This window comes from Mesoplodon bidens, assembly GCF_964165515.1.
Source record: "Mesoplodon bidens genome assembly, chromosome: 7".
Taxonomy (NCBI): domain Eukaryota; kingdom Metazoa; phylum Chordata; class Mammalia; order Artiodactyla; family Ziphiidae; genus Mesoplodon; species Mesoplodon bidens.
Window position 1 is genome coordinate 111,983,513 of NC_138164.1, and position 26,370 is coordinate 112,009,882.

At 50.1% G+C, this 26,370-nt stretch overlaps 1 protein-coding gene across 2 annotated transcripts in view; it reads right to left on the reverse strand.

The window, feature by feature from the left end:
- CPT1A (carnitine palmitoyltransferase 1A) overlaps positions 1 to 26,370 on the reverse strand; it is a 65,630-nt gene that overhangs the window by 22,046 nt on the left and 17,214 nt on the right. For both annotated transcript variants that reach the window (XM_081241529.1, XM_081241530.1), the window contains exons 2-13: positions 25,606 to 25,759; positions 22,914 to 23,053; positions 17,492 to 17,663; positions 15,478 to 15,579; positions 14,528 to 14,665; positions 13,568 to 13,645; positions 12,105 to 12,212; positions 11,007 to 11,094; positions 10,033 to 10,228; positions 7,411 to 7,599; positions 6,385 to 6,490; positions 1,235 to 1,351 (exon numbers count right to left, since the gene is read on the reverse strand). In XM_081241529.1, the coding sequence (XP_081097655.1) occupies positions 1,235 to 1,351; positions 6,385 to 6,490; positions 7,411 to 7,599; positions 10,033 to 10,228; positions 11,007 to 11,094; positions 12,105 to 12,212; positions 13,568 to 13,645; positions 14,528 to 14,665; positions 15,478 to 15,579; positions 17,492 to 17,663; positions 22,914 to 23,053; positions 25,606 to 25,746 (1,575 nt within the window). In that variant the 5' untranslated portion in view covers positions 25,747 to 25,759. The remainder of the gene's footprint in view (positions 1 to 1,234; positions 1,352 to 6,384; positions 6,491 to 7,410; positions 7,600 to 10,032; positions 10,229 to 11,006; positions 11,095 to 12,104; positions 12,213 to 13,567; positions 13,646 to 14,527; positions 14,666 to 15,477; positions 15,580 to 17,491; positions 17,664 to 22,913; positions 23,054 to 25,605; positions 25,760 to 26,370) is intronic.

Consider the following 26,370-nt stretch of genomic DNA (forward strand, 5'->3'; position numbering starts at 1 on the left):
GGAAAAAAAAAATAGTGAGCCTTGACGTGAACTACGGACTCTAGTGATACTAACTTGTCAGTGCAGTTTCTTCGACTGTAACAGACGCACCAAGTGGCAGGGGACGTTGGTAGCAGGGGAGGTTTTGATGTGTGAGGGCAGAGAGAGCGCGGGGACTCTCTGAACCTTCCACTTAACTTTGCTGTGAACCTGAAACTGCTTTAAATAATAAAGTCCATCAAAAAAAATTTTTTTTAATAAACGGTAAGTGACTTGGTTAGCTAAAAGGACCCTCAACCACACACTTCAGCAGAGGTTACATCTCTCTGAGGAACACACACCAGCCCCAGGGAGGCAGGCTGGACAAAAAAAGTGCAGATGGGCAAGACTGCAAGACTAGATGCAATATTTCCACATCAAAATGACTTCTTGGGGGCTTCCCTGGTGGCGCAGTGGCTGAAAGTCCGCCTGCCGATGCAGGGGACATGGGTTCCTGCCCCGGTCTGGGAAGATCCCACATGCCGCAGAGCGGCTGGGCCCATGAGCCATGGCCACTGGGCCTGCGTGTCCAGAGCCTGTGCTCCGCAACAGGAGAGGCCAAAACAGTGAGAGGCCCGCATACCACAAAAAAATAAATAAATAAATAAAAGACTTCTTGGGTCTTCCCTGGCGGTCCGGTGCTTAAGACTCCGTGCTCCCACTGCCGGGGGCGCGGGTTCAATCCCTGGTTGGGGAATCAAGATCCTGTATGCTGCACGGCACAGCCAAAAAAAGAAAAACACTTCACAGGCCCCAGGAATTCCTGCTTGGCTTAGGTAAGCTAGGATTTGGTATTTCCAACCCTAAAATTCCTTCCGGAAATGGCTTCCGCTGAGCGAACTGCATTGGAGAACACTTAGAGGGACAAAAATGACAAATTAGCGATTTAGAGTATTCCAACTCCAAAGGAAGTGATTTTGGTTTTCACTTTTTCATTGTGATGTCTAGCTAAGTTTGAGCTGGAAATTTCACTGACAATCTTAGCCAAATGCTTTAAGTGAAAGAAGAAATATTTACTGGGGCTTCCCAGGCAACTGGAGCTGTAGCAACTCCGAGGTCCCAGTAAGAAACCCCCAGGCAGACAGATTTCCGTCTCGGGGGTCTTCAACTGACCTCATGAACACTTAGGAAGGACAGCTGGAAAAGTCGACTGTTAAGAGTTTAAACTCGTTTCCCACCCAAGGTAATTAACAAGTGCCTGATCACTGGGACTTACTTCCTGCGGGATGTCCCACTGTAGCCGGGTGGGGTATGGGATGTTTGGGTTGGTGTCCCCTTTACAGTGTCCATCCTCTGCATAACCCAGCTGGAAGCTGTCCGTGGCCAGTACGTACTGTCGAAAATAAAAAGATACATCTGTGAAGTCAGAGATCATCACAGCTAATAGTGTTACATAAAAGTTATCTGACCTCCCAAACTAGACAAACCCTCGTTCTTTCTAGAGATAACATCAAGACTTAACCATAGGGCTTCCCTGGTGGTGCAGTGCTTAGGAATCTGCCTGCCAGTGCAGGGGACATGGGTTCGAGCCCTGGTCCGGGAAGATCCCACATGCCGCGGAGCAACTAAGCCCATGCACCACAACTACTGAGCCTGCGCTCTAGAGCCCACGAGCCACAACTACTGAGCCCACGTGCCACAACTACTGAGCCCACGCACCACAACCACTGAAGCCCACACGCCTAGAGCCCGTGCTCTGCAACAAGAGAAGCCACTGCAATGAGAAGCCTGCGCACTGCAATGAAGAGAAGACCCCGCTTTCGCTGCAACTAGAGAGGCTCACACGCAGCAACGAAGACCCAATGCCAGCCAAAAATTTTTAAAATATATAAATAAATAAATTTATTTAAAAAAAAAAGACTTAACCATAACTACTTGCTTACAGCCTGCTGTGCATCTGACATCCTCTGCACAGACACCTAATGAGATATTCTTACCTCCGTTTCAGGGGCAAGAAAAATGGACCTGGAGAGGTGCAACAGCGTCGGGACAGGTAAAGAGCACAGCCAGGAGGTGAGCAGAGCGTCTGACGCACAGAAAGCAGCTCAGAGCCTGCTTCGAGGTCCCAGGCTGTGCGCTAGTGCCCTCTGGGTGCTACCCCACTTAATATTTACACTAGCCTGTAAAGCAGTAATTATCATTCCCGCTTGTATAAATGAAAAAGCAGCCTCAGAGAGGTGAAGAGTCTGTCCCAGTTCACACTCCTCAGGGAGCCAGGATGTGGGCCCAGGTGTGGATGTTTTCTGTTCACTGGCAGGTAAACCTAAGCCAGTTTATTCAGCGGTATCTACAGAGCGCCTACTATGGGTCAGCAATGCTTCTGAGCACCAGTGACAGGACAGTGAACAAAACAGACAAGAATGTCTGCCTTTCTACAAAAGGTTAAAGGTGGCCATGACCTAGCAATTTGGCTCCTAGGTATGTACTCAAAAGAAATGAAAATAGGGAAGTCCCTGGCAGTCCAGTGGTTAGGACTTGGCGCTCTCACTGCTGAGGGCCTGGGTTCAATCCCTGGCCAGGGAACTAAGATCCCACAAGCCACACAGTGTGGCAAAAAAATTAAAGAAAGAAAAGAAAAAGAAAACATATGTTCACATAAAACTTGTATGCTAATGTTCACAGAAGCATTATTTATAGTAGTCAAAAAGTAAAAAGAATCCAGATGTCCACTGAGTGGTGAATAAACAAAATGTGGTCTCATCATATGAAGGAATACTATTCAGCCATAAAAAGGAATGAAATACCGTTAATAGTACAATGTAGATGAACCTTGAAAACATTAGCCAGACACACAAGGCCACGTACTGTGTGATTCCGTTTCTGTGAAATGGCCAGAACAGTCAAACTGACAGAGACAGAAAGGAGATGAATGGTTACCCAGGGCTGGGACAAGAGGGGGCTGAGGGTGGGGAGTTTCCTTAGTGGGGTGATAAAAATGTCCTGGAATTAGACAGTGGTGATGGATAGACAACCACCATGTAATGTACAAAAACCACTGAACTGTATGCCTTAAGAAGGTGAATTTCATGGTATGTGAATTACATCCAATAAAACAGTAATAAAAGTATTTAAAAAAAGGAATCCCTGCACTCGGGGAGCTTACATTCCAGTGGGGGAAGCAAAACAAACAAACAAACAAAGAAAAAACAACTCAAGGGACTTCCCTGGTGGTCCAGTGGGTGCTCCCAATGCAGGGGGCCCCGGTTTGATCCCTGATGGGGGAACTAGATCCCGCACGCATGCCGCAACTAAGAAGTCCACATGCTGCAACGAAGCTCCCGTGTGCTGCAACTAAGACCCGGCGCAGCCAAAATAAATAATAAAATTTTAAATATTTTTTTAAAATTAAAAAAAACCAAAGGTCAGATGGTGATACTGTCAAATGGTGAGGGGGGCAGTGGGGGTTACAGGATGGGGAAGCGTGGCGCGGGGCCGCACGCATGTGCGGTCGGCATCCTGCAGAGCTGGGCAGGTGAGGGAGCCCAGCCTATCTGTGTCTGCACTGTGTCAGTGCCCCTAAAGAGTCCAACACAATTAAACATCAGGAACAACCGAAAGCCAACAGGATTCAGCTTGGACCAGATTTGATTTTAGCTGGCATGGGTGTCATCCTTGTACCGGCCCCTTAAGTGGCTCTGGCGTGGGCCTCCACGACAAGACAGTGGGTCAGTTCCCACCCGTGCGGGGAGCAACTGGGCTCCTGTCTGACCCCTGGAGTCACAGGCCATTCTGTCCACTGGGCAGTTAACAGTTAAACACCGCCACTTCTAACTGGTCACCCTGGTCTGAGACTAAATCCCCTTACCTTATCTCATCCAGAGTACTGAAAAAATAAGCCTGGCCTTGTCAGCATCCAGTAGATTTCTCTGTTTGGTAAATGTACCCTACATAGTCCAGACTGCCTAGGATTCAGTCTTTTCCCGTTTACCAAAGAACAGCTCTTATGCACTTATTACTGGGAGAGTCCTTGGAACAGGGTGTAACAGACCTAGATCATTATCCTGTGCAAACAGACTTAAAAGGTCTTGTTGTGGTGTCCAGTGGTGCCAAAGGGGGTTTGATCTTTGCTTGATTTTCAGCTGAAAGGATCTCTAAGCCTTTGTTGGCAGAAGCAAAGACCAGGGTGGTGATGAGCCTTTTGGATACTTGGTCGTTTTTATCACGGATAAATGTCTTAGGACCACGCTGTTGTTGTTTTAGACTGCAGCATTTTTTCCCCCTTTTTAAAGGTTTCCCCACATAGAAAACCTCCCTTGGTTGAAGGAACAGCAGGTTAGGTTTTGCTGAGACCCTAACCAGAGGGAAGACAGTCAAGTAAAGTGGAAAAGGGACAGCAGGAGCTCCCCTGTGGATGTCATCACAAGTGCACTACACGATCTGATTTCAGGGACAAGACCCGGGCTCCACACCCTGGGCAGGACGGTGAGGTGATCGGCCTGCGGTCACGGGGGTGTGTCTCCCACTTGGGCAGTGACAGTGCGTCACTGTGTTCCACTCCATTTATTAGAGCAGCAGCAACATAAAGACTGCAGAGATACTGTGTTCACTGTGACTCTCAAAGGCGCTTATCTCTTCATCAAAGTAACCTCAAGTCTGGTCAAATGGGATGATACACAATTTGAGTCGAGTCCACTGTTTTTTGTTGTTGTTGTTGTTGTTGTATTTATTGATTTTTAAAGACACCCAATTTATTTTAATGTTTATTTATTTATTTATTTAGGCTGCGTGGGTCTTAGTTGTGGCATGCAGGATCTTTAGTTGCAGTCCCCCTTTTTTTTTTTTAAATTGAAGTATAGCTGATTTACAATATTATGTCAGTTTCAGGTGTACAGCAAAATGACTCCATCTTATGTATATATTTTCAGATTATAGGTTATTTCAAGATATTGAATATAGTTCTCTGTGTTATACAGTAAATCCTTGTTGTTTATCTATTGGACTGGCCAAAAAGTTTGTTCGGGTTTTCCCGTAGGATGTTACAGAAAAACCCGAACGAACTTTTTGGCCAACCCAATATTCTATGCATAGTAGTTTGTTAAACCCATACTCCTAAATTTACCACTCCCTTTTCCCCTCTGGTAACCATAAGTTTGTTTTCTATATCTGTGAGTCTGTTTCTGTTTTTTTTTTTTTTTTTTTTTTGGCTGCACCACTTGGCTTGCAAGATCTTAGTTCCCTGACCAGGAACTGAACCCGGGCCCTCAGCAGTGAGAGCACAGAGTCCTAACCACTGGACCGCCAGGGAAGTCCCTGTTTCTGTTTTGTATATAGACTCATGTGTATTATTTTTTAGATTCCACATATAAGTGATATCATATAGTACTTGTCCTTCTCTGTCAAGTCCACTGTTGACAGGCCTAGAATTTAGCAATTTCCTTACAAAAGAACCTGACAGGTGAATTCAGAAAACAAAACCCTCACTCAACTTTTCATGCCAAACATGACACAGGTCAAACAGCTCAGAGAGAAATGAATTTTAAAACAGTTTAAAAGGTGGCAGGGCCAATACACACTGTACTTTTTTTTTTTTTTTTTGCGGTACACGGGCCTCTCACTGTTGTGGCCTCTCCCTTTGCAGAGCACAGGCTCCGGACGCACAGGCTCAGTGGCCATGGCTCACAGGCCCAGCCACTCAGCGGCATGTGGGATCTTCCCGGACCGGGGCACGAACCCGTGTCCCCTGCGTCGGCAGGCGGACTCTCAACCACTGCGCCACCAGGGAAGCCCTGCACTGTATTTTAAAATGTTAGGTGGGGGACTTCCCTGGTGGTCCAGTGGTTAAGACTCCGCGCTCCCAATGCAGGGGGCCTGGATTCGATCCCTGGTCAGGGAACTAACATCCCACATGCCGCACGGCACGGCCCAAAGAATAAAAATAAAATATTAGATGGAGGGAGAGGATGACAGGGATTTGGTGGGTTTTCTTAGAACTTGGTAATTCTAAGAATTAAGTGAAGTGGTAAAAGGCACGCTGCATTTTTATAAACCAAGATTTTTAATATCCTTGCTTTTATTTGGCCTAACGCTTGGCAGATAGGAAAATCTAGAAAACACAGCAAAGAAGGGGTGGTTTATTTCAAAATAACTGAGCTTCAGTTCCGCCCTGATGTCACTGCGTTGGAGCCAAGGCCATCTCACTATTTTGGCTCCATCAGGACATGACATTAAATGTTTCCATTTAAGGACCCTCAGCCATAGGGAATGAAGACAGGAATGACTTCCGTTACTGATTTAACTTTACATTCGGCGCCGACACCTGCTGGAAACACTTAGTATAACCAGACAGATACTGTGAAGTTAAATTCAGTTAAATTCAGAAATTCCAACAGCAATTTCCACACTCAGGTTAAGCCTGCAGACACTCACCTCCCAGAGGTGACCAATGATGGGGGCGTCGGCCCAGGAGTGCTCCGCGTTTATACCCATCTTGCCGTTTTTGAAGATGACAAACGTGATCGATTTATCAAACCACCTACACGAAACCAAAATGTTTATGTGACTTACACGTTTACAAAGACAAAAATAAACCCAAATGATGTATCTGTTTTCCTCTGGATGGGCTCACTGACTTGGCACCCGCAGGGGTGAACAGGTCTCCACAGGTGACAAAAGCACACATAAGACCCTAAAGTCGTTCATTTCTCCCCTGCTCCCGATGCAGAGATAGGCATTCAGGTACTGGAGAGCAGGAGAACAGGGCGTATCATTGTAACAAAAAAGGATGCACAAGGCAACTGCGGAGAAATAGGAGGCTGCAAAGTCGTCCCTCGGTATCTGCCGGGGGGTTGGTTATAGGACCTGATGCCGATACCAAAACCTGAGGATGCTCCAGCCCCACACAGTTGGCCCTCCGTATCCGCAGGCTCCACAACCGAGGCTCTTAAACAACGGTCCACGGTCTGTAGTTGGCTGAACCCGAGGATACGGAAGACCAACTATGCCTGCCGCACCCCTCCCCCACCCCAGCCAATCCTCACCCCCAGCCTGATGCGCAGGCAGGACCTCACTTTACAGACAAGGCAAAGGAGGCTCCAAGAGGTGGAAGAGCCTCACCACAATCACGCGCTCGGTGAGCAAAGCCAGAGCCGACATCCAGGTCAGGCCCCGGGTACCACCTTCCCCCACCTGGTTCCAGGTAACCCACAACCACTCCTCACGAGCATCTCCAAGTGGAGGTGTTGTGCACAAAGAGGGGAAGGACCTCAAAGCCGCTGCTTAAGCTGTGTGTGTGTAACAGTTTTGGTGGAAAGAAGAGAGCTACCAGTCATATTTTCACACTAGCCTTATCCCTTAAGAGCATAGATACATACTTGAGGCTGGGTGTCAGCCACATGTAATATTTCTTCCAAGTCCACAGGCAAACCATTGTGTTTCAGAAGGAAAGCGTGATACCTGTCGAAACACCTGCCATGCAGCAGAGACTTGGCGTAGCTATCCATCGACGTAACCGGGTCTTCCTCCCTATACCCTTGTTCTGTTTCGTCCAATGTCACGAAGAACGCGGCTTTTTCCACTGCATCCAGAGACTGCTTGTTTTTCCCATGTCCAAAATAGGCCTGGCGACACTTGGCCCAGGGGACTCTGCAGTGAGGATTAAATACAATTAAACCTGCAGCAGGGACTTCCCTGGTGGCACAGTGGTTAAGAATCCGCCTGCCAGTGCAGGGGACATGGGTTCGAGCCGTGGTCCAGGAAGATCCCACATGCCGCAGAGCAACTAAGCCCGTGCGCCACAACTACCGAGCCTGCGCTCTAGGGCCCATGTGCCACAACTACTGAGCCCATGAGCTGCAACTACTGAAGCCCGCGTGCCGCAACTACAGAAGCCTGCGCACCTAGAGCCTGCGCACTGCAACAAAGAGCAGCCCCCACTCGCCGCAACTAGAGAAAGTCCTTGTGCAGCAACAAAGACCCATCGCAGCCAAAAATAAAAATAAATAAATGAAAAAGAAACATATAAAAAAACCTGCAGCAGTTTGGTGACATCTCTTTACGTGGGATGTTTGAAACGACAACGGTTTTCAGTTTCCAGTGTTGTAGGAGTTTAAGGAAAACTACACGTTTGCGACTTTCTGCATCTGCAGTCACCCACCTGCCTGCCGGCTGGGCTGCTTTGTTTGCGGGCAGGGGCCTCGCCTTCTCCTTGTATCTGCTCCAGGGCAGTCGTAGGCATGGAACCTCGTCCATAAATGCCAAGTGAAGGACAAGAATCCAGACGGGCCCCAAGCTCTACCGTCCGGGGCAGCGGACCCACAGGCAGGCAGGGCCCCCCTCACATCCTTCCCAGACCCGCGCCCAGACCCCCTCCACGGAACCTCCCCACGGAAGCCACAGCGAGTGCCAAGAGCACTTCCCTGGTGCTGGGACGAGCTCACGGGCCCCGACACCACTGTCCCATTTTTCAGATGAAGAAACTGAGGCACAGAGATGAAGTCACAGCTCCTTCGTGGCAGGTTGGGATTCCTACCCAGGCCAGCCTGCCCCAGGTCCATGTGTCCATGCTACAAACAGCCACACGACACCCCCTTGATAAGGGGCACCCCGGGAGCGGAATTCAGGGATCCCTTTCCGTCCTGCCCTATGTGGGGTACACAGTGCTAACGGGACACCCACTTCTTGAGAGCCACCCCAGCCGTGGCTTCCCGGATGGCTCCTAGGCCCCCTCACTCAGGCCCCCTCCCACCTTTCCACGTCAGGGCCACTTGGCCTCTGTCTCCCACCCTCTTCTCCCCGCGCACCGAGTGCTCAGCTGAGGCCGCCCATGGGGCCAAAACGCCCATAAACACAACGGGTCCCATCACAGGATCAGCCCCAACCGCTCTCTTCAGTGCCTGGGGACAGCGTCGGCGCTCAGGCAGAGGAGATGGGCGATGCCCCACGGGCGGAGCATCAGGGTGGAGCTCACTGAGCCTGCATCCCGCCCTGCCCCACCTCTGCCCAGCTGGGCGCCCCAATGACACTCAATCAGCACTGGGGACCCAGGGCTCATTCCCCAGGACACACGCCCCCTCTGTTCCAGCTGAGTCTTTGCCCCCAGAGATGGCCAAACACCCCAGCTTCTCGGACTGAGCCTCCCTTCCTACTAACACCGCCTGTTTCTGGTCCTCAAGCAGCGAGGATCTTGCTTCCAGGAGCCCCTGGACCAGAATGATCTCCCAAGTCTGCTCAGGTCACTCCAGCCTAACATGGTCCCTTTAACAGCAGCCCATCACAGAATCAAGCCCAAGTGCAGCCGGGCACACGGGACCCATCCCACCTAGAGTTCCGGCACCCTGACCCACTCCACGGCTCCCAGCATCTGCTCTCTAGACGCCTCTGCAGCCTGTCGGTCCCCACGGCTCACTGCCGGTCTGTGTGTGCCCTCGCCCGGGCACCTTCCTGTTCTCCACAGGTCAGTCACTCACCACCTTATTCCCAGTGCTGCCCTAACAGTGGCCACACTGCTGACCTCAGGGGTCCTCAACCAGGGACCATACTGCCCCCAGCAGCCCTGGGCAAAGCCTGAAGACAGATTTGCTTGCCACGCTGGGGGATGCTACTGGCATCCAGTGGGAGAGGCCAGGCATGCTGCTCCGCGCCCTACGGTGCACAGGACAATGCTCCCCTCCGCCACCTAAAACAGACTTATCCAGCCCCAAAGGTATCAGAGCCGAGGTTGCACAAGCCAGGTCCTCAAGCTTCAGACGAGGCAGGAAGTTACCCCTAACACAGAGGCCCTGGTTAAACACGTCTGTTTCTAGATTAAATATGCCGCAGCCCGGGGAAGACGCCTACCTCCTTCCTTCTGTCACGTGCCCTGGGACCCGTGCACATGCACGCCTGCCTGTCCCACGGAGATGCCTGAGGGGACCTGAGGGTGGGGGCAGAACCCGCTCCCCGGGGACAGAGCCAAGCCAAGGGCTGCAGGCAGTGGACACACCTCCCCGCCAGACGGGACCCTGGGTGAGGAGAGCACCCTGGGCGCCCGCCCCCAATGGCCCCCAGACACAACGGCATCATGGAGGGGCTGCACACCTATCTCCCGCCGTGAGGGCCGCCAGCTTCGCCTCCCCAGCCTGGGGCTCCGACGGGTCATCCAGGATCCTCTGCATCTGCTGTTCCATCTCCCGGGGCTTCAACAGCCGGCCGTCGTGGTAGAGCCAGACCTTGAAGTAGCGGCCTTTGTGGAACACGACGATGTGCCTGCTGTCCCTGAGGTGCTGGAGGGTGTCTGGGGAGGGGGTGGGGGGAGGCAGAATCCGGAGGCACCCGGTTAGGGGAGGGGAGAAAACTACCCGTGACGGCACCAATTCTTCTCCCCGCATCACTCTGCTCAGCTCACGAGTCCGCTTCCCAAAGGTCTGCAGAGGACTTGGTAGAGGACCTGAATCGAGAGCTCTGGGATCAGACAGGCCTGAGTGCTAAGCTCTGCTCGGCCGCTCACTGGACGTGTCTCCTGGAGCAAAGGACGCAACCTTCGCTAAGCCTGAGCCCTGGCGGGCCTGGGATGGACCCAGGCGGTGCCACTGTCTCTCCCTTACATTCTTGAGGGTCTCCCGGCTGGGACAGATGTGGCCCCCCTATGCTGGGCAGTGGGAAAGGAGGGGGGTCACGTGTCCCAGGTCAGGCTGCTGGCAGTGAGCTGCTGAACCACAAATCTGGTTTCCCTGAGCACAATCCAGGGCGCTTCCCACCATAAACCCTGCGTGGGAGCCAGAGCAAAACGCCCCTGAAAGATCCAGATGAAGAAATAGGAATATTCCTAACCCAACCTAGAAAAAACTCCACTACAAGACAGCCTTCAACCGAAGAGAAACTGAGGTCTGAAAATCAGTTAACTGTCCAGGCCTGAGAAAGACAAAGGAAATTCAACAGAAGGAAGGTTGACGAGCCTGAAATCTCTGAAATCTTAGAAGGTCAGCACTCATCAGTGTGGTCTCCTCCAACAACTCCTGAGCATAAGGATGGAAAGTTCTGATTCCCAAAGGAACCCCGAGCAGATCACGCACCTGTTTCCTCTCCTGGGATCCGAGAAGTATTAAACATTCGCTCCCACTGGGCGGAGCAGAGTGGAACTGTAGATCCCAAAAGAAAAATCTGTAATAGAAGCATGTTTCAGACAAAAATCTAAGGAGCAAATCAAGTCCACACATTTAAATGCTGGATTTGTTTTCTGTGCACATAGCGTGGCTGGACTTAATCTTTTCCAAACACTATAAAGAACGGTGGCTCCCTGGGACACCGTGCTGCCCTGGAGTTTGCAGAACCAGGCCAAGGCACAACATCCTGCTTCTTATTCCTAAATAACACACCCTAATGGGTCACTTATAAACTGACACTTAAACCAAAGGGGTATTTAAGAAAAAAAAAAAATGCCGGGGGGGGGGAGATAAATTGGGAGATTGGGATTGACATATACACACTACTATATATAAACAGATAACTAATAAGGACCTGCTGTGTAGCACAGGGAACTCTACTCAACACTCTGTAATGGCCTACATGGGAAAAGAATCTAAAGAAGAGTGGATATATGTATATGCATAACTGATTCAATTTGCTGTACACCTGAAACTAACACAACATTGTAAATCAACTATACTCCAATAAAAATTTTAAAAAAGAAAAAGAAGGAAAAAATGCCTTCTCGTGAGTAGCTAGACAGCTATATTATTTCCTTCACAAGCAAGCGAGGGCTTCTTCGTAGGACAAATTGCAGAACTAAAATACATCAAACATATATCATACATTTAGGATACAGAGGAGAATTAAATCTCAAAGTAATTATGCTGAGTGAAAGAGGCTAGACCAAAAAAAAAAAAAATGCATGCTGTAAAATTCCATTCACAGGTTTTAGAAGATGCAAGCTAACCTAGAGTGACAGAAAGCAGATCAAGGCGATGGTCGGGGGGAGTGGAAAGGGACACCAGCGAACTCTCGGGGGTGGTTCACTAACTTGACTATGGTGATGGTTTCACGAGTACAGAGATATACATCAGTATATCAGAACTTATCAAAGCGAATGCTTCAAACATGTGCAGTACATCAGTTACACCTTGATAGAACTGTTCTAAAAGAATTTTTTAAAAAGCAGTTTGTTTGCATACTGGTTTGATTTCCTCCCGGTCCAGTTTGCGTCTGTAAAGCAGGATGGCATGGATACCGTTGCCTGCTCTCGCTGCCTGAATGTGAGTCGGTGTGATGTACAGCAAATCCTGATACAAGAAAACACACAACAGCAGGGAGCATGTTCATAGGAAAAGACAAGCTAACTTCAACACACAGTTAAAATATTTCTATACAGGTGTTAATGACATCTGCTCCCCTGGAAAATAAATTATTTTCATCTTCTACCCTTTTTCAGTTTTACTGTGTTCACGTTTTAAGCCCCCAAATAATTCTTGGGCTAGGAAAGGTAACCGTATATTTTCAAAGTAAATTGTAAATAAATATAATTCAAGCCAAGAAAAAAAAAGATAACAGCGCTTCACCCCAATTATCCTCACAGAATACATAAAAAGGAAAGCAGAAATTGAAAGGAGCAATTAGATAATTAGGAAGTTTTCTGAATGAGAAGGAACCAAAGGTTAAAATAACCTTTTATATAGAGCAGTGCTTGCAACTTTCTAAATCTGGGGACACATTTCTAAGTGTCTACCTCGATAAGTGTCTACATTTTTCAAGTCCAAGGGATGCTTGTCTCAACTATATTTTGAGAGAACCTATGTGCAGGGCTGCCCCTGATTATGTGGGAAATGGACACCAAAGTCTTCAGGAACGAAAGGGCACCAGGTGGACAGCTCACTCTCAAAAAGAAGTCTTCTGGGGCTTCCCTGGTGGTGCAGTGGTTGAGAGTCCACCTGCCGATGCAGGGGACATGGGTTCGTGCCCCAGTCCGGGAAGATCCCACATGCCATGGAGCGGCTGGGCCCGTGAGCCACGGCCGCTGAGCCTGCGCATCCGGAGCCTGTGCTCCACAACGGGAGAGGCCACAACAGTGAAAGGCCCGCGTACCGCAAAAAATGATAATAATAATAAAAAATAACAGGGTGTGCTCTGCAGACCACCTATGTCTCAAAAGGCAAGAAAGACCAAGGAGGTGTGAAAATGACACTCAGTGCAGCACCCCTGGCGTCCCAGGGCCCAGAATAACAAAGCTGAGCGTGTGGACAAACTCTCAGCCGACCCACGGCCCCTGAGCTTTTCGGGGTGGGCAGGGATGTGATCCTTCACCACTACGCAGGCTCAGTCAGGAAAACAGAGGGAAGGAAAAGAGGGAGAGGTTCGCTGCCACGAGGAAAGCCAATTGCCACGAGAGCACTTGTGCGATCCGAATGTCTCTGCAGGTTGGTGGGTGCCTTGAGCTACTTGGCAATTCCAAAAGGACATCCACGGGGCTCTCCAGTGTGCAAAGCAGGTCCTGGGCTCCCTGCTAGGGGCGTGAGGCCTCAGACGGGGACGGCAGGGCCAGAGGAGCATGGGGAAACCCACAGCGTCCCCAGGCAGCCCACAGGGCCGGGAAGAGGGCACCCTGGTGCGTGGTCTCCATCAGACACGGCTCGGGACTCACCATCGCGTAGTAATTGCTGTTCACCATCAGTGGCCCTCGTCCTCGGAGGTAGATGTACTCCTCCCACCAGTCACTCACCTGTCAGGTGCACACAGGAGAGACCAACCGACAGGCTTAACCAGGCTGCCCAGGGCGGAGGCGGGGTGCGGGGGGGCTGGGGGAGGGTGCATTTAGTGCTTTGTCATGCATGTTTGACATCGTTTGTCCCTCTCTTGGGGGCCAAGACAGCCCTAACTAGATGGAATGCAAAACAGTGGGAAGGAACTGGAAAGCGGTTTTATTCAAGTCAACACATAGCTAGAAGGCAGATCACCTTCATTTTATAGAGGGTTAAAAAAAAAAAAAAAAACCAAATGGAAAAGAAGGGATAAATGTCGGACTGCTAACATTTCTTGACCATCAACACCACCCCAAACTGCCCCACAGACTGCTTCTCACCTTCTGCTGCCAAGCCTCCCCAAGGCAGCCACTGAGCCATGCTCAGTTCCCTTTCAGAGCCACACAGGGTCCATGTGTGCTGTCCTCCTGATGTCCCCTAGAAGGCCAGCAACCTCATCCTAACCGCATCCACAACCTCCAGGACCCAAGGATCACGATTCCCTCACTTTGTAAAGTACATACTCATACAGCACAGTGCTCACCTAAGAACCTAAGCGTACATGTGAAAATGTTTACAAACTCAACACACCCATGTAACCAACGCAGGATCAAACTCGAAGGTGACCTGCCCCACCCACCACGTTTTCTCCAGCCACCGCCCACTTCCAGCCCCACCCACTGGGTGTGTCTGGGTCACACCTTCTCCTCCAAGCTAGCCATTCCTCAAAACCTCAACCCCCCTGCCTCGTTTCAATGTCTCCTCCCACCCGCCATGCGCAGGGAAGCTAGCTGGCTCATGGAACAGATTATATGCTCCTACAGAAAATGCCACCAAGAAAAACAGCGTGTATGTATACTCACATAATTGGTAGCCCACCAGGACTTCAGCTTCAAATACCACTGCAATTTCGGCCCGAGATTGATAGCAAAATCTTGTGCCAGAGCTGTCATCCGTGTAAAGTCTCCTTCCTTCATAAGAGGCTTCACGGATTCCAGGTACTGGGGTTGATGGGAAAAACACAAGCCTAGTTAAAACAGGCGGTTTCCTTCCTTGTGCCTTAGAAAAAGGCAGGTCTTCACACAAGGTAGCTAACTCCAATACTAAAGGATGTTTTAGATCGGTGATAACTCAACAACTAAACTTTTTTGTCCTTTACTGGCATACAAGCTCCCAGATCTTGAATCACCACAAAAACCATCAAATTGGATTCTAGACTGACAAGATCGAGGTTTGATCGACAAGGAACTTTCAATGTGCATTTTTTTCTCCGTCATCTGGTCCTTAATAAGAGCTCTATTCTCACCTAAGCTACGAAGGTGCCAATGAGATGGGTGGGGAGGCCCTGAGAGCCAAGGGTAGGACCGAAGGCTGGTGTTCAGGACACCAGGACGGGAAAGGAGCCAGAATGATAGGGACGGAGAAGGTCACGCCACCAGGTCAAGGCCAGGCCTCCAGTTCAGAATTTTCGGGGTCCCCACTTTGATCTGCTCTGGCCCTTGCAGGTAAGAGCAGGCAGGTAGCAGTTCACAGCACTCAATAGCGTCCACCACGTGCATAAGCAAACTTACAGGACACAAAACTGCTGCTAGGTGGTGGGTTTGCCATGAGATTTTTTTTTTTTCTGGCTATGCCGTGGGGCATGCGGGATCTTAGTTCCCCAACCAGGGATCCAACCCATGCCCCCTGCATTGGGAGTATAGAGGCCTAACCACTGGACCGCCAGGGAAGTCCCATCAAGTCATAGACCTTAACTGCAAAGATGCTGGCGTTTCAGAGTGAGCGTTCTGGGGACGGGCGAAGCCGCACCTACCCTGTTGACGGTATCTTGGACGGCTGGGACCGGCAGGCGTGGCAGACACGTCTGGAAGCTGTACAACATGGGTTTGCGGCCTGAAAAGATCTTGACCATACCCTTAAAAAAAAAAAAAAGGTACATTCTCAAAGACGAGCTCTGTCAAAGATCCGAAACCAGTTCTCCAGGATATACAACCTGCCGACCGTGGACTGATTTTCTGTGCTGGTTCATTTCCTCTAGTCCATTTTCTGCCCCTACACTTGCAGGCCTCAGCAAACAAGTAACCCCAAATAAAACCCAGGGTGAATGAAACCCTACGTCTGACAGATGCCTTGAGACGTCCTGCCCTGTCCCGGCGGTGCTGTTCCCCAGGCACCCTGACATTGGGTCTGACTGCACTTCTGCATGGCGGGTAAGTTCCACCCACCTACTTCTGCAAGGCCCTCGTTTTCAGGATTGGCTCCCGGGGCTGGGAGAGGGACCTGGACCTGGAGCCAAGTGCAGCCCCTTTGGTCAATATCAAGCCTGGTGGATGGCACATAGTTGCCTGCTATAGTCTGGAATGATCTAAACTTGCTGTGATGACTGGTCATCTCATGCTGACCAGACTTCAAAGGAACTTCCAGGGCTCACAGTGTGTGTGTGGACAGGGGGGTGATTCTTGATGTCGAAGAGCAGGTGGGACTCACCTGGACACCAGCCATGAAGGCCACCCTGGGGACGGTCGTTTACCTTGCTCTGTACAGTGTGGAAACCATCTCAGAATCTCTCCTGGGAGTTGAATTCTACTTGTCTGGAAATCAGAAATCTTACGTCCAAGCAACAGCAGGAAGTCGGTTTGGGAAAGAGTGAAGCCCAGGGTGTACGGTGGGCTTGGGCACGAGGGTGCCTGCTCCTTTCACAAGGAGCCCCAGGGGATAGCATTCTGCCACCGATGAACCCATCACGGGACAAACATCCACGCACATGGCTGGTAAGTGACAGGCAGACTAAGGGCTGAGGTGAGCTGATGGAAGGTACTAGAAGCTAAGGGTGAGTCAGGGAGTCCCGGTCAACCGGTCGGCTAAGGTTAGAAAAGCTACAAAGAAGCGGACGGATGGCGCTTTTATTTGATGGGTGACCTGGATGAGAAACCCAGCAGACATTAATTAATACCAGATGTTCAGAACACACTAAGATCGTTAAAGAAAAAGAGCCTCTGGCCCAAACAATGAGGCACGTTGAATCAGCTCTCTGGCACTTACAGGGCAACGCTCAAGTCACCAAGGGGACTGTAGAGCACAGGGAACTCTAGTCAACACTCTGTAATGACCTATATGGGAAAGAGTCTCCAAAAGAATGGATATATGTATATGTATAATGGATATATGTATATGTATATTGGATATATGTATATGTATAACTGACTCACTGTGTTGTACACCTGAAACTAACACAACATTGTAAATCAACTATACCCCAACAAAAATTAATTTAAAAAAAAAAGTCACCCAGGGGAAAAGGCCCAGCGAGGACCTTCCTTTCAGAAGTAAAAGCCTCCCACACCAGATGTGGAGCTGACGGATGAGCCAGGCACAGGACACATCCTGCGTGGTCTCACAGGTCCGTGGAACCATGGAAGCAGCAAGGAGGGATGGGGGCTGCCGGGGGCTGGGGGACACGGGGCTGCGGGATGGTTAAAAGGGACAAGGTTTCAGTTACAATAAGCACGTCCTGGAGACCTACCCTAAGGCATCGGGCCTGGAACCAACACTCCTGTGCTGGACTCTTCCAAATTTGCTAAGAGGGCAGATCTCATGTTAAATGCTCTTACGGCCAAAGGCAAGAGGCGTAAGTGGGGCCCGAGGAAACTTTTGGAGAGTGGGTAAATCTGTGGCCTTGGCAGTGATGAAGGCGTCACAAGTGCACACTTATCTCTGAACACATCAAGCTGTGAAAGAGCTACAGCTTCGCAGATGCCAGGCATACCTCGAGAGAGCGGTTTAAAAACATCCACACCAGTTGTGCACTGGCAGTGAGTTTGCATTACCATCCAGATTTTGGTGGCGCGGCTAATCTTGCCGTGCTGGGCGAACATCCAGCCGTGGTAGGAGAGCAGCACCTTCAGAGAGTAGCGCATGGTGATGATGAGGGCCACCCACAGGCCCGTGCCGAAGAGGACGCCGCTGACCACCTTCTTCGTCTGGCCGGACATGTAGCTACTGCCGAGACAAGACCAGACAAGCCACAGGTTCGTCCGCGTGGAAAGGAGGCCACGGGCAATGGCGCCGAGAGGCGCCACGTGCTACAAGGTGGGGTGGTCTCCTGTGGACACAGCTGAGGCCACAGACCCCAGTTGGAGTCAGGCCTGATCAGGGAGACGACAACCCGTGTTAAGCCAACTCTCAAAAGACTCAGCCATCTTTCTCCTGGATTCGAGATGAACCAGCCGCATCTGCTTTGCTGGTCCTCGAAACAAACCAAGGCTAATCTGCATAACTGGGGAGCATGGACAACTTCCTCCAGGCCTAGGAATGAGGACGGAGGGTATGGGGGAGGCGGTGGTCCGTCCACGATGAGAGCTCAGCCCCAGACTGACCTGCTTTCTCCTGGGCTGGGAGCCGGCAGCATCCTGCACGTTCCCTTCCTGCTGCTCAGGACGCTTTTTCCTTAAACACACCTTGGGATTTCACCAGGATGTATAAGAAACGCAGATCAACTGGCACAACTATTACTTCAACTATTTAGATCAAAAGAGCTTGTTTTCGATCTGGGCAGGAACACTTACCATGAATAAATGTAGAAACTGATGACGTAAAATGATCATTTAAATCGAAAACTGACAGAGAAAATGTTTTCGTTTGCTAAGGAAAGTAATATATTATCCGGTAAAGATGGGACTTCAAAAAATGAGAAGGGCTTCCCTGGCGACGCAGTGGTTGAGAGTCTGCCTGCCCATGCAGGGGACACGGGTTCATGCCCCTGTCCGGGAGGATCCCACATGCCGCGGAGCGGCTGGGCCCGTGAGCCATGGCCGCTGAGCCTGTGCGTCCGGAGTCTGTGCTCCGCAACGGGAGAGGCCACGACAGTGAGAGGCCCGCGTACCGCAAAAAAAAAAAAAAAAAAAAAAAGAAATGCAGCTACTCATTCACCTTTGTGGGCTGTAGTTTTAGAAACCACAATATATTTTCAAAATAAAAATAATTTAAATAATAAATGCTGGTGAGGTTGCAGAGAAAGGGGAACCCTTACGCACTGTTGGTGGGAATGTAAATTGATGCAGCCACTGTGGAAAACAGTATGGAGGTTCCTCAAAAAAAAAAACAGTAAACTTAGAACTACCATATGATCCAACAATTTCACTTCTGGGCATTTATCTGAAGGAAGTGAAATCACCCCATGTTCACGACAGCACTATTTACAACAGCCAAGATATGGAAACCTGAGTGTCCGTGGACAAATGAATGGATAAAGAAGAGGCGGTAGGTATACGTCAATACAGTGGAATGTTATTCGGCGAGGAAAAAAGGCAGAAAATCCTGCTGTTTGTGCTAACATGGATGGACCTTGAGGGCATTATACCAAGTGAAATAAGTCAGACAGAGAAAGACAAATACCATATGATATCACTTAAATGTGGAATCTAAAATATGACACAAACGAGCTTTTTAATGAAACAGAAACAGACTCACAGATGTAGAAAACTATAATATATATATGTATATATTCCTGAATCACTTTGCTGTACACCAGAAACTAACACAATATCATACATTCACTGTACTTCAATCTTTTTTAAATGTTAAAAAAAAGAAAGACACATACTGTACAATCTCAGTTATAATGAAATCTAAAAAACATGTTCAGTTTGTAACTATATCTGGTGATGGATGTTAACAAAACTTTGGTAATCATTTTGCAATATATACATATATCAAATCATTATGTTATACACCTAAAAACTAATACAATGTTTTATGTCAATTATATCCTTAACCTAAAGGTTTCGCCAATATTTGGAAACCACCAATTAAACATCTTCTCTTACTTCACTAACACAGAAACAAAAAGTAAAATACTGGCAAAAAGTCTGCTTCAAAACATATCTTTCTATAACCTGTCAATTCTTGCATTCAAGTTTAACTGTAGTCTCTACTTTAAACCTCTATCTTCTTTTCTGATAGTCTAATCTACAAGCAAACTTGGATTTAAGAACCTGTCTTTCAGACAATCTATGTTTTAGATTTCTAAGTCCTATGTCACTGAACTTGGAAAAGACACACACACTTGATTCACAAAAATCAAGTAGTATTTTTACATTAACAAACAAATGATGTGTTCAGCATTTAAGTTTTTTTCTTTTTTAAAAAAATTATTTTTCAGCTGTGTTGGGTCTTTGTTGCTACATGCAGGCTTTCTCTAGTTGCGGCGAGCGGGGGCTACTCTTTGTTGCAGAGCGTGGGTTCTAGGCACGCGGGCTTCAGTAGTTGTGGCGCACGGGCTTAGTTGCTCCGCAGCATGTGGGATCTTCCCGGGGCTCAAACCCGTGTCCCCTGCATTGCCAGGTGGATTCTTAACCACTGCACCACCAGGGAAGTCCCCCAGCATTTTTTATATATATGCATACAGGCACTTTGACAGCAAGCATCAGCTTTAATAGCTTTCTGTTAAAGGGCGTGTCCCTTCCGAGGATGCAGGGGATGGGCTTACACAGAGCACGACGTACACCTGCACTCAGGGAAGCTGCAACCTCAGGACACTGGGAACCCTCTCCAGGAAGACTTTGCAGAACAGCCCTTGAACCTGGAAGACGCTGGCCCCTTCACCTGGTCTTTCTAAATTTGGGCCAGGGATGGCCCAGTTTACCGCAATTGGTTTAGAGACAAAGAAACAAATCTTATAAAGACCCAGATTAGAAAGGGCTTTAAATAGGCAACACTTCTAAATACAATCCAGTGCAAAGAGACTGCCCCCGCTCAAAAGTAAATTTAAAAACTGTGTTTGGGCCTCCCTGGTGGCGCAGTGGTTGAGAGTCCGCCTGCCGATGCAGGGGATACGGGTTCGTGCCCCGGTCTGGGAGGATCCCATATGCCGCGGAGCGGCTGGGCCCGTGAGCCATGGCCGCTGGGCCTGCGCATCCGGAGCCTGTGCTCCGCAACGGGAGAGGCCACAACAGTGAGAGGCCCGCATACCGCAAAAAGAAAAAAAAAAAAAAAAAAACTGTGTTAAACCCAAGTAGGCAGGAAATCGGAGGTGAACCGTCTGCAGGGGGGGCAGGCCTGTGGCTCCCCGGAAATAAAGGAGGGGAAGAGACAGGCTGGGACAGGGAGGTGAGAGAGACAGGGTCCCTGCCTGGCTTCCCGGCCCCCAGGCAGACCAAGGAGTCGGGCAGGCGTCCAGCACAGGCGTGCTTCCACTGCAATGACAGGGCTTTGTATCCTGGGCCCTGCGGACACTTATAAAGGCAGGAGCCAGCGATCACGAGGTGGCTGGAGGCTCCAAGGGACTCAGCTGGACTCTCGGTGACTCTCGTGTATCCCAGGACACCATGAATTAGGAGCAGCTTTCAGGAGTGAGGGGCACCCGCTCAAAGCAATGTTAAGAAGATTCCGACCTTTAACTGAAAACCACTTAATCATTTCTTGAGAGTGATCAGAATCAAATTCAGTCCTGAGCTGGGAGCTTTCCTTTATGTCACATTTTGCCACATTACTTTCCTGTTCTTTTCTGGAAGAACAATATTTAAATCCAAACAACCAACTGATTTAGTAAAAGGCCCAGAAGTTCATCTGTTTAGCTCAGGCCCAGCCGTGACCCGGTAGCTACGGCCCAGGGATCCCGTGGACACACCTGGGATGCACCCCATCCCTCACAGACCCCACCTGCCTCCCAAAACCCGTGGCGCAAAAAGCAAAGCCCAAGCACGGGACGAAGACATGGGGACTATTACTTCTCTAGTAACAGACCTACGATGGCCTCCGGTGTTAACAAGCAACACAGGAATAGGATCAAAGGTCTGGCAGGGGACAGCCACAGCTGAGCTGGAGGCACGAGTACTTTCCAACCAGAAGATAAAAATATGCCTTCCACGGGACTTCCCGGGCGGGCCAGCAGTTAGGACTTGGCGCTTTCACTGCCGAGGGCGCGGGTTCAATACCTGGTCGGGGAACTAGGATCCCGTCACAAGCTGCTTGGTGCAGCCAAACCAAACATTTCAAATGTGCCTTCCAGAGCCAGGGCTGCCATCACAAATGGGGTAATGGAAACAGACCTGTGTATGTCCCATCATTTGGCCACTCAAACACCAATAAGGCAGAGGTGCTGGTTTTTTGGGTTTTTTTTTTGCGGTACGCAGGCCTCTCACTGTTGTGGCCTCTCCCGTTGCGGAGCACAGGCTCCGGATGCGCAGGCTCAGCAGCCATGGCTCACGGGCCCAGCCGCTCCGTGGCATGTGGGATCCTCCCGGACCAGGGCACGAACCTGCGTCCCCTGCATCGGCAGGCGGACTCTCAACCACTGCACCACCAGGGAAGCCCCCAGAGGTGCTGTGTTTTTGCGTTTGCCTGGCAAGAAGGTTCTCCGAGGGGAGGCTCAGGGCACGTTGAAGGAAGCACCGGTGTCCGACCACGCAGAGCTGGCTCTGGATTCCAGCTCCCCACTTCCCCTCTCTGTGACTCTGGGCAGGAATCTGCATCTCTGAACATTTCCTCACTTTTTCATGTCGGAGACCCCAGGGAGAGAGGTCACTGCAGCGCAGGGGCCAAACGGCAGGAGAGGCTACACGGGAGCCAGGGCCACCCCCAGGACCGGAGGGAAGAAAGAGGGGCTCCAGAAATGCCCTCGAGGGCACGGCCAACGTTCTGGCATGAGACCCCAGCCACCACGTACCTCGCAAGAAAAATATCAACCCAAGGCCCCGCCCTGCCGAATATCATGGTATTAAAAAAGCTCCTAGAAAAATCTACAGCAACCAGGAGAGAGTGTTGGGGTCCCCCGGGTGTTCTAAGCCAATCATCAGACAGGGAGCTGAGGGGCTGAGGTCTCCCCAGAGCCCCCGACAGCAGTCAGTTCCCGGGGTCCCAGAACTCCAGGACGGACCCCAGTGCAGGGAAAAGACCTTGTCCAGAACCAGCTCCTGGGGCAGAAATTCGTTTTGAGGGTCCCCCTGGCCAGGCTAAGTTGACTGCCACTGCTGGCCCCCACCTTGGGCCCTGACATGTCCTGGCGGGTACCCCGGGACCAAGCCTGCCCTTCTTGTCCCTGGTCTCCAGAGAAAGGGCCACAAGGGTCCCCAAACTCCCGAGGGGACCTTCCCCGTGTCCGGGACACGGGGAGAAAGCCGACATGACAACCACAGCAAAAGCCTCCAACTGAATCCACAACAGCCATGATGTGTGAGAAGACATAAAAACGTCAGCAACAAAAAAGTCAATAACTCCCTAGACCGTTGGAGATTTGAAAGGATTACTTACGTCCTGTCAAGGGTCCGATTGATTTTTGCAATTATTCCCAAAGAGGGGTCGATCTTGGTGTACATTGTTGATACCACGCCCACGACCACGATGAGCCAGCTGGAGGGACTCGCCGGGTACACGCCGGTGATGATGCCATTCTAAACGCAGACACGCACAGCATGAACAACGTCCCTCCTGGTGGTGGGGGCCCGTGAGCTGGCAGGCAGTGGAGGGGTGGGGGGTCTGCGCACAGGGGCAGCTAAGCGGCCACACTGTCACTACTGGAAACGTTCCCCAGAGCCTCCGGCCCCCAGCTGCTCCAACTTCTGTCCAGCTCCTTCCCTTCCTCTACTTCTGAGCCAAAACCCTCCCTAAAACAGTTCTCCCCGAAAGTGACCCCAGAACATTAGACTCACCCGAAGCACTAGTTTAACATACAAATTCCCGAGCTTCACCCAGACTGACTCAGGATACTGGCCACCTTGCCAACCACGATGTCCTCTCCCCAACAGGCTACACCCAGGATGCCTGGAGACACCCCCCAACTCCAAAACCATCCCTCCTGCGGCTCCTGAATCAGACACCGTTCAACCCGAGGTATTTCCAGGAAACCTCACTCCATGTCGAGAATTTGCCGTTAGATGCTTCAGCCAAAGCTCCCCCAGCCTACCTTCAAAAAAAACAGTAGCAGTGGAGGGGGAAGGAAGACATAAAACCCAAAATTGGCAAAATGTTGACAGCTATGGGAAACGAGCAGTGTGGATTTATTACCCTCTTTACTTTTGCGTATGTTTCAAAACTTCCAATTAAAAAATCTTGGGACTTCCCTGGCAGTCCAGCGGTTAAGACTCTGCATTTCAAATGCAGGGGGCCCAGGTTTGATCTCTGGTGGGGCAATTAAGATCTCGCATGCCACGCAGCGCAGGCAAAATATTAAAAAAAAATTTAAAATAAATAAATAAAAAAATTTTTAAAATCTTACTGAAGCCATCTTAGTAAGACTGATTTGATAATAGTTAAGATAATAGATTAAAAAACTCTCAAAGCTTTATCTGAATCCTCTCAGAAGAGACTTACACATCCCTACATGTTATTCTTATTATGGAGAATCACAAAAGATTTTAAACAACGTTGTTGGGCACAGAGGGGCCTTCTGGTGTTCTCTGAACCATTCTTATAAAATAAACAGGTACATACGTTAAATTAAAATGTACGGAGGACGTTTCTAGATAAAAGGTCTCTGCTCACCACACCCCCCGACCCGGCAGCAACTCTGCCAGCCTTGCCCCCGCTTCCTCTAAGCATCAGATGGTCCCCTAAGGAACCACGTGGTTAGGATGCACCCTCGCTGTGCACTGTCTGTTTTTGTACGTTAGTTTTGCCCCCTCGGCAGTACCACAAGGTTTTTAAAGTCTGGGAACAACGTCTCCACTGGGTTAAGACAACGGCCACACCGGGGCACTCAAGCTTCTACTTTCCTCCATTCGTAGGTAAAAGGAGGCGTCCCAGCAAGGTCAGGAGCGCAAAGGGCACTTTCCCCTGTAGGTGGCGCCCTCCTCCACTTCGGGTGGGTCATGCTGCTGGCGCCCACAAGGGACCAGCGTGACGGGGCCCCAGACCCCTCCGGCAGAGCCCGGGAACACCTGTCCAGCCAGGCCAGGTCCCAGGGGCCGGCCCACTGTCCCCCTGGTCACTGTTCCCATCCACCCTAGCTCCTGGGCCTTTTTCTTTTTCTAATATTTATTTATTTATTTGGTTGCACCGGGTCTTAGTTGCGGCTTGCAGGCTCCTTAGTTGCGGCATGTGAACTCAGTTGTGGTATGCATGTGGGACCTAGTTCCCAGACCAGGGACCGAACCCGGGCCCCCTGCATTGGGAGTGTGGAGTCTTACCCACTGGACCACCAGGGAAGTCCCTTTTCAACAGCCCGCCTCGGAGCTGCCCTCTGAAGGGAAAACTGGACAACAAACACACAAACTGGGGAACAGGGGGGCAGATGCTTTTGGTGCACTTTCGTCTTGTTTGAATTTTTCTAAACATGCATTTGTCCTTCTGTGATTCTTATTTTCGGGAAAAGGAAGGATTTATTCTTACAAGCAGCAGGTAAGGAACACCCCGGGGATCTTCCCCAGCAGTGTCTCCCTAAACAGCAAAATTGGGGAAGTTTTAAGCGAAGGGTACATGCATGTTCATGACTTTTGTAATTTTTAAAATAAGTGAATTAAAAACAAGACACGTGCTTAAAAACAGTGAATAAATGTCCACTCTTGCAGGTAAACAGAATTGAGAACATGAGTAGTTAACTGTATTTGCATTTACGTGCATCTTTTTCAACGCTGGACTATTTTATTGGTGAGACTGCTGTTAAACTCGCTGCGGTTTCACACAGCTGAAAAACAACCCTTTTCCTAAAAGGTGTAAAGGGTTCTGGACTCGGAGCCGAGACATGGATTCTAGCCTTTATTCTGCTTCTTCCAAGCAGGTCACTTACCCCCTCCGAGTCCTGATTTCTTCGCCTGCCCTACAGGGTCCCCATCCACCCTACCTGCCTTACAGAATTTCTCCAAGAATTCAGTGAGGCAATCCATGGGAAAGTGTCTCACAAGCCTTAAGGACCACGGAAACATACATGATGTATCAACTACCACTCTGACACACTGAAACTTCAATAAAGGGAATACTGTACAGATTGAAGCAAGTGTCTGAAAACCTTGAATCTGATGAACTTCTTCTTCCAGGAATGAAGTCCAGACAGATAGATCTGCCTGAGGGCCTCGTGGCTCAGCCGGAGGTCGATTCCGTCGGGAGTGACCGTGAACTGAAAGGCCACGGCTTGGTGAGCCTCCGCCATGGTTATGGAGCTCCTGAAAAGACAAGGGGAGAACGTAACACGGAGGGGCACTGACTGGACATTAGAAAACCTCTAACTTGTAGAGAAGCGCAATCCATTCTGAAATCTGACTGTTTCCTCCCATTTGATAGATTACAAGTTTTTCATTAACACACCCGATTCTGTGATTAGCCATCACCCCTTCCCTGCTGGTCCAGCTAGATACAGACAATTGCGGCCTCTGCTTAGAGGCGCTGGGTGATTAGCTGAGTCCAGGGGCGGGAACCCCACGTTCCTCCCTCCACTACCCGCCATCCACCCAACTCTGCCGCCCAGTCTACACCCGGCTGACCCAGGAAGCCCGGGGCGGTTTAGCAACTTGCCCTGCAAATGGGAGGCAAATCCCATTCCCGCCCACCAGCCAGCCTAGAGGCTGGCACAGAAAGTCCACAAATGCGTCCACAATGGCCCCTGATCCCTTATCTTCAGGGATCAACGGTGGGAAAACAGGACCAACACCAAACACCTTGGCCTCTGGTGCGCGTGGGGCTGCCCGAGAAACCCCTTCAGGCTCCACAAAGGACTCCATGAAAACCAGACGCACAGAACCCTCAGGGGGAGGTGGGGTGTGGACAAGACAGGCTG